At 41.3% G+C, this 8,101-nt stretch overlaps 1 protein-coding gene and 1 long non-coding RNA gene across 3 annotated transcripts in view; one reads left to right on the forward strand and one right to left on the reverse strand.

Annotated features, from left to right (window-relative positions):
- Positions 1 to 253: 253 nt before the first annotated feature.
- The window catches only part of LOC103905663, a 149,881-nt gene continuing 142,033 nt past the window's right edge, over positions 254 to 8,101 (forward strand). For both annotated transcript variants that reach the window (XR_657968.2, XR_002086304.1), the window contains exon 1: positions 254 to 319. This is a non-coding gene — a long non-coding RNA (uncharacterized LOC103905663). The remainder of the gene's footprint in view (positions 320 to 8,101) is intronic.
- Positions 6,202 to 8,077, reverse strand: JUN (Jun proto-oncogene, AP-1 transcription factor subunit). The gene has a single exon (XM_009287408.2). The coding sequence runs from the start codon at positions 7,694 to 7,696 to the stop codon at positions 6,863 to 6,865; it is 834 nt and encodes a 277-aa protein (XP_009285683.2). The 5' UTR covers positions 7,697 to 8,077; the 3' UTR covers positions 6,202 to 6,862.

An 8,101-nucleotide genomic window follows, 5' to 3' on the forward strand; every position in this document is an offset into this window, starting at 1 on the left:
TACTGTTGGTCCTGAAGTCAGCTATACTTACTGTACAGCTTTGCATAGTTTTTATGTAATTTTGCATGTAAAAGCACTTTGTTAACTAATCCAAATATATATATTTAGAAATACTTGATCTGGTTCAGTCAGGAAGCAGGGAGAACAGACAATCTGTGTGATAGTAAAGCTAAACAAGAAAACTAGAGCTGGATTTTGCCTTGAGAACTTGGGTTCTTTTTCTCCCCTTCAGGTACTTGGGTCAGACACTCGGTGATTATTTAGCATGATAAAGATCATATCTTGACTGGGGCCCTGAGACACCACTGGAGGGTTCATAGTAAGTCTTGTTTTTAATGACTTCTTGTAAGGAGTTTTGAACAGTTAATGTTTGGGGATACCTTAGTGTTTGTATAGGGAAGAAAGAGTGTACATTATGTATATGATGCAGTAGAGCAAAACTTTGCATATGGAAATTTGTTCATCACTGACAAGTGGTGGATGTTTTCAGAACTTTTCTGTTTAGTAAAAGGAAGTGTCTCCTGATTCTAATCACGTAATCATTACACCCTGGTTTCATCCTATCTGACCAGAGGCTCCTAGTTAAAAAAAGTAGACTGCTGAGGCATAGGCACTTCCAATTAGCAATTTAGTTTACCCAAATCACTCCCTGAAGAGGCCTGCCCTTTTCTGTTAACCATAAGGAGAACCTGTGGTGCCTCCTAACCTAGATACCTTAGGTGTCAGAAGTTAAACTGAATAAATCCTGAGCTGTATCTTTAAAGTGTTATGGCTTCATTTAAAAAGGAACTTTTCGTGTTCAACTTCTGAAGGTGAAAATAAAACAACAACCAGACCTTGCAAGGTGCGTGCAGCAGCTCACAATTTTTACTACTGGTACAAGTTCTAAAACTACTTTTGGACACAAATGAAAATGAACTTTTCATAATTGCCAAGGTGCTTTGATTTGCAGTCGCACAGAAGTCAGCAACTTTGAGAATCACATCACTTGAAATAGGCAGGCTCCAATTCCGGTAGTGCTAGGCCATGCTTTTAAACCATTCAGTGGAGATTCAAAACTTCTTAAGCTATCTTTTCAATATGAGTGCTATGTGAATGGCTTTGTGAGTTTGAATAGCAACATTCACCGGATTATGCCTTCATCGTGCATGTTTTCATGACTTGTTATCTGAGACATAAAAGGCATGATAACAGCAGACATCTAAAAGTCATGCCCACTAATTCATCATCGTGGATGAGAATTTGGAAACATAGCCATGGATGCTCAGTTTTGAACCCATAGTGTCCTCTGAAATAACTGTGGTTATTCTATGATTAAAATGACGCAGGATCTCCCTACTCATTGCAGTGATTATTTTAAGAATTCAGTGAAGCTGTTAAAATTAATCTTTTTTTAGTACGTTTGCATGATAGCGGGTTTCATCTGAAGACTTTTCTGGCTACTACACCATCTGAGCAAAGGCTCCTGTTGCAGGCATCTGTGCAGCTTGTTCCAGGGCTGTTTGCTTTTGAGCTCCATCTGCTGGAATTGTGTCCTGTTTCCCACATCTTTGGTGTTGTTATGCTGCCAGGTTTCACAGGAATTGGTTTTAATTTAAAAGAGAATAAGGAACAAAGTTCACAGTTCAGAGGAATCTCTAGCAAGTCGCTGGTCCTTTTGTTTAAGGAATCAACCTAAAGACTGCTTGGAGAATACAAGGCTCAAAACACAAAATAATTGTGAGACTGAGGAAAAGAAATATTAGGTCTTCCTCCACTTTGTTTACAGAGTTAGTTTCTAGGTATTTTATAGAGATTTGGATTAATCATGTCAGTCATAACCTATCAAGTTCTGTATGAGATTTCAAAAATAGGTTACTCACTTTACTCATTTTTCTGAATTAGATTTTTGTTTTGTTTTCCCCTAATGTCTGTTGTTACTCTATAACTAAGAAAATTAGCAGTGTTTTCAATATTTAATTAACTTTTTAAAAAGCCATTCTTCCCCATTGTAACTGTGTTTCTAGTATTTCAGAATATTTAAGGACAGAAGGGACCGTGATGAACGTCTAATTTGATTTTTGTAGTTCCATTGTTCCTTAACAAAAATGTACTGCAAAGAATAATGTGCAAAATTGGAAAAGAGGGCCCTGCTGTGCAAAACCACTCTAAAACTGTTTAAGTAATCAGAGGCTTTCACGGTAAGTTATATGATGACTTTCTACAAGTTTTCTTTGTAAGAAGCACCATTCTCTGTTCAGAGAATGTATTACAATGTTCATGTCAACAATAACGTATATGTGTAGAATTAGGATTGTCACCAGTCCTTGGGTGCAGACACTGGTGTTGGCAGTGCGTGTAATTCTGAAGAACAAGCACTTCTCTGGAAGAATTACCTTGTCAAAAAGCAAACCACCTACATTTTGAATTTTCCTTTTCTTTAGTTGGAAGGCTAATACTACCTTCCTTCTCCCTGTCCCTAAGCTAATGCTAGAGGTTACTAAGGTATATTCTGTTTCATAATGGGTTTGTGTATATGGTAATTTCAAATATTTCCTTGCTGTCCATCTGCCTGTTAGCCATATTTTGTGTTCGCTTATGATGTTTGCAACTTTTTTTTCTACACAGCAAACTTTGCCTGAACTGGTTTTAGTTTCTTGATGTGGGTAACTCTACGCTGTTATACCTAGGTTTGGGAATAGGGGTAGAGAGGAAGAGCCGCAGAACAGAGAAAGCACTAGGCTTGATATTAAAGATAAATGTTCTTTTTTTTTCAGTTCTGCCTTGTACTTCTTATGGGCATGGTGCACCGCACTCCGTGGTGTACTCCACAGATGCCCAAGCTTGTTCCAGCCTGAGCTGGTCCATCTGCCTCTGCAATCTATTCAGTAACGTTGCCCAGGCTAATAACCCCAGAGCCTCGGTCAGGGTTATTCACTCAGGCAGAGCACTGTGCTGATCCAGCTGTATAACTTCCAGTTTCGCCACTGGTTCAGGCTCCGCACTCCACTGTGCAGTGTTCATGCGTGCTGTGTGATACTAGCTAAATGATGTAAGCTTGCCGTACAGTAACCTGGGTGTCTGTAAGTTAGATTCTTTGCTTCCTGCGGAGTTGTGGGGATAATATCATTAATGCATGTGCAGCAATGTACTTCATTGAAAGGCCTATTTACTTTTTCAGAAAGTAATTATTGTAATGGATTTCTTAGGCTTCTGCATGGGACAAAACAGTCATTTTTCACATAGGTTTGGAGGGATATTGTCTGTATTTCTTGACTGCTTCCTACAAAATGGAAAGATAGCTAAGACATCTCTTGCTGCTAGACTTCATTGTTAAATGCGTATGTGCTACCTTAGACTGGTATTTAAAGAAGTGCCATGTTTTGAGGTCAGTATTTTTTAGACCTACGGAGACATAGGCAATTCAAGGATGAGGACTCTATTAGTAACTGCTACTGTGTTCTGAGATTGAAACTGGCTGGTATGTAACTCTTTCCCACTGTAGAGTAAGTTAGATTGTTACTGTTATTTCTGTAATGATAAGTACTTTGGACTTAAGATTATTCAGTGAGTAATCATGGTCAAACCCCTCTTGTAGCTCACTTCTGTTCATGGGATAGAATTGTGAGGGTTTTGTTGGTTTTAGTACAGACCCAAATTCTAATTAATATTTCTCTCAAACATGTTGTTCTGATTAGAGGCTCTTTGCCTAGGCATTTCTGTGTAGCCTGCCCTGTTTGAAACCCTGCCTTTTTCTGACTTCACTTCCTGAATCCGTTGACAACACTCACAGCCAAACAAAATACATGTTCACAATGCTGTTATTTGCAAAATATTCCCCTGTGAGTACAGCTGGGGCAACAAAAAGAGAGTTTCTCTCTGAATCTCAAAGAGAACTGACTATTCCTTATAGAAGTAAGGCACATAGTGCATTAGGCAATTTTGATCTCGGCAGTTAAGTAAGTGTTAAAACTCTGTATTTCACCACATACAAATGCACACACATCTTTCATTACAGTTGTACTTATTGATCACCAAGTGATCTAGTAATATACTAATAGTGCTGAATTTTAATCTATGCTGAAGTGAACCAGATAGATAGATAGATAGCAACAGGCTCATAGCCCACCACACTGTTTACAAAACAGATGGAGGTGGAGGGAATATAAACTTACTTTGCCCTGTCTTAGGCCTGATCCTCAAATGAGATGTGGGACCAAAGAAAGGGTTCATCTAAGTCGCCCCTCTTCTCCTTGTGAAACTGTGTAACTGGCACTAAAAACCACCTTGCTTGACAGTAGGTTCTCTGACTGGACACCAGTACCTCCTGAGCTGGACCAAGTCAAGTAACTCATGTCACAGGAACCAACCCGTCAGATGATGCCCACTTAACGAGCAGTGCTATTACTCAGTAACTTTTTTGCCTGTGCTACAGAATGTCGTACTTGAGAGAGAAAACACATAACTGCAATGCTAAATGTCTGTGTGTGCGTATTAGGATAGGGTGGAGCAGACTGTCACTCAGCTGTATTTAATTAACATAGTATTTTATATAATGTATTTATTTTTTACGTAATTAGGCGATTAAGCAAATGCTTGCTAGTAACATCTATTCCATAACCCAGCACTGTTGAGAGTTAAACATGCACCTTTGCAGGTAATTAATCTCCTTGCCCTGCTTATTTTGCTAGTTGGCACTTGCTAAATCCCTGTAAAACCACACCCAGCAGTGCTGTGTATTATCCCTCTGCTGTCTATTCCTACATATGGTCAAAATCAACTTACCTTCCGGGTTGCTGACATCAGCAAAATGTACTCTTGGCAAACTACAGTATCCTCCTAGTAACCCTTTGTTTGGTTGGTGTTATTACAATTGTATTCCTCTGACAGCAGCAAACACCATCTAAACAGTGCCTACCTTGACACTTGGATTCCTATGTGGAAGGAGATTACCATATTATCGTATTTTAAACATTAAAACAACCCCTCATATGATAAAGTGCATATAATATGGGGGGGGGGGGAAACTTAAGAGGAAAGATACTTCTGTGCTTCCTGTAAGGAACCGACCCACATTAGTTGCAAGCTTCAGGGTATCATTTTGGTAACAGTAAAGGTATATATATCCAATTATCTAGTCATCTTGTGAAGCGACCTTAAACAAGATTGTCACTTCAATTAAAATTATGCTTATTCCTATTTTAAGGAAAAAATACATTTTTAAGACTACCTGCTTTAAAAAGTTAGCATTCACTAATAATGAATTTCTAATATTTTCTGGCCGTCTTTTGATAGCATCTATTTCCTCTTAGCTGTTTGGCTCTAGACAGCAAGCAGGAAAACATCTGGTCTCCCTTTAGATATATGCTTATTAAACTAATTTGGTACAGCGTTGAAAATCCTGGTATAGTAATTGTTTCCCCCCCACCCCCAATGAGTTAAGTAGCATGTTTCTATGGTATATATTGTCATTGTACTAAAAACCAAGATTATTTTATAGAAAATAAATGGGAAGCGCTAGAGAAGTTGCTATTTTCAGTAAGTTGCTGAAAACAAGCAACAGGAGTTGCTGTTTTTCAGCAAGTTGCTCTCTTCATTTCCCACTAGGTTGTTTTCCCAGCTCTTCTATTGCTAAAAAGTTTAGAACCCATAGTAACACCCAAAAGGGAAAGGATTTCAAGATAGGAAAAGTGTTATAAAATTATTTTACTGTTGACAGCAGCATTGTCATAAATATTAACAAACAAGGATCACCTCCTACCTAGGAAGGAAAACAGGAATAAAGGTGAGTATTTCTATTTTTGAAGCCTACAGCTTTTTTTTTTTTTTAAATACGACTGCTTGTCTTATCTTCTTGAGGGCGTTAATTTAATAAAAAGCATGTCAGATCAAGTAGCCAGTTACTCCAGTTATGGAGCAATTTCATACACTGGCTTTCTACCCCTATACAACCTGCTTGAAATTAGCTGTCTAAACTGGGCCACTAGAACATGGCAGGCAAGCTAGTCAGGTTACAACTGGGAACTACAACTTCAGGACAACTTAAAAAGTTGTATTCGTTTAGTGATCAGGATCTAGTTTCTCCCTCTCCTCCGCACACATTCTCCAGGACATGCCTGTAGTTACAGTGAGTTTAACATAATCCCTACCCTTTAGAGTTCGGCATAAAGGGCATTTTCCCAACTCAGGTACTAGCAAAAAAAAAAGTGTGAGGGGGAAATGCATTTTAATTATTTTATTTTTCTTAAATATAATAGAACCTTCTAGAATTTTTCCAGAAACAGAAACATTAAAAAATTATACTTTATTACAAATGGTAAACTCAGAGTGCTAAAAAAAAGCCTCTTATTTACAAACAATACTGGGCAGTGCCCAAATAAACAACATAAAAATAACTTACAAAGTCATGAAGTAGTTTATTGACATTAATCAACTTTCATAAAATAAAATAAAAAAGATATATACATACACAATTTACTTGAAGGCAGGCAGAATAGTTCTTTTTTGTTTATCAGCCTCCCACAAACCTCCCTCCCACTTTTTTTTTCTTAAGGAATACTACATAAAGCAATCTACAGTTTCTATTGCAGTTTAACCTTTAATACTGAATGATCATCGAATGTTAGGTCCATGCAGGTCTTGGTCAATGTTAAACAAAGATCTGATGTCTCATCTGAGCAGGAACAGCACTTCTCGGAGTTGTGCTGGCCGCTTCGCTACTAACTCAAGCTGAAGGCTTGCCAGTCTTTCCACACATGCGCTTTGCAGAGCACAGGCAGGACTCAGCCTTTCAGCTTTTACCATTAGCTTTATGCATCTGCCACTTTTGGTTTTTTGTTTTAGTTATACCACAATATCACAGTTCTCATTTAAGACAGTCTCTTCAAAACGTTTGCAACTGTTGTGTTAGCATTAGCTGGCACCCGCTGTTGACATGGTTCATGACCTTCTGCTTAAGCTGTGCAACCTGTTCTCTGAGCATGTTGGCAGTGGATGCCAGCTCTGAGTTCTGGGCTTTCAAAGTTTTCACTTTTTCTTCCAACCTGGCAATCCTTTCCAACTTCCTTTTCCGGCATTTGGATGCCGCAATTCTGTTTCTCATGCGTTTTCTTTCGGCTTTGATTCTCTCCTGTGACTCCATGTCAATAGGGGACAGGGGAGGAGTTTCCCCTGGCATTTCAGGTACAGTCTGAGGCTCTTCTTTCAAAGCCTGAAGCCTGGGATGCTGCACGGGCATCTGGGGGTTTATGTGATGCTGAGGTGCATAGCCCATGTTGTTTGCATTGTAGTTAGGTGCAGAGTTGAGTGCGTTGGGGTTGAAGTTGCTGAGATTGGCGTACACCGGGGGCTCGCTGTGCAAATTCGTATTGAAACTACTGTTGCCAGCCATAGAGGACACAGGTGCCATGCCGCTGTTAACAGGTTGAGCAGCAGAGGTAACGCTGGGCATGGTGTTCTGGTTGTGCAGTTCCGCCAGAGCTCTCACAAAGCCTTCCGCGAACCCCTCTTGCTCGTCGGTAACATTTTTGGGGCAGAGGAACTGCGTCGGGGTCGGCGTGGTGGTAATTAACCCGTTGCTAGACTGGATGATGAGCCGCTCCAGTTCAGGCGAGGCCAGTTTCAGGAGTCCCACGTCGGGGGAGGTGAGGATGTCGGCGTTCTTGTTCCTCAGGTGCGGCTTCAGGTTGCTGGATGGGTCGGACAGGTTCAACGTCATGTTCTGCTTCAGCACTTTGGCGTTATTATATCCCTACCCGCCGCTCTCCGGCGGCACGAAGCTGGCGTTCAGGGCATCCTCGTAGAAAGTAGGCTCCATCTTTGCACTCATAGAATAGAGTCCGCGGAGTGGCGCCGGGAGCTGCGGCAGCGCGGAGAAGCTGCCCGGCCGCCGCTTGCGCCCCGCTCCGCGCGGCCACCCCAACCCTCCCGGTCGCGCAGGGAGGGGAGAAGGAGAAAGCAGAGCCTTACTTCTCGCCGGGGCGCGGAGGGTCCTCCCGGCGCGGGCCGGGCCCGCGGTCCCTGGCGCCGCCGCGCTGAGAGTCCGCCTGGCCTGGCGGGGCGGCGCGGGGCTTCAGCGGGGGGGCCTCGCCCCCCCCCCCCCTCTCCCCCTTCTTCCCGCCCC

The sequence above is a fragment of the Aptenodytes forsteri genome, unplaced genomic scaffold (genome assembly GCF_000699145.1).
Source record: "Aptenodytes forsteri isolate BGI_AS27 unplaced genomic scaffold, ASM69914v1 Scaffold119, whole genome shotgun sequence".
Taxonomy (NCBI): Eukaryota; Metazoa; Chordata; class Aves; order Sphenisciformes; family Spheniscidae; genus Aptenodytes; species Aptenodytes forsteri.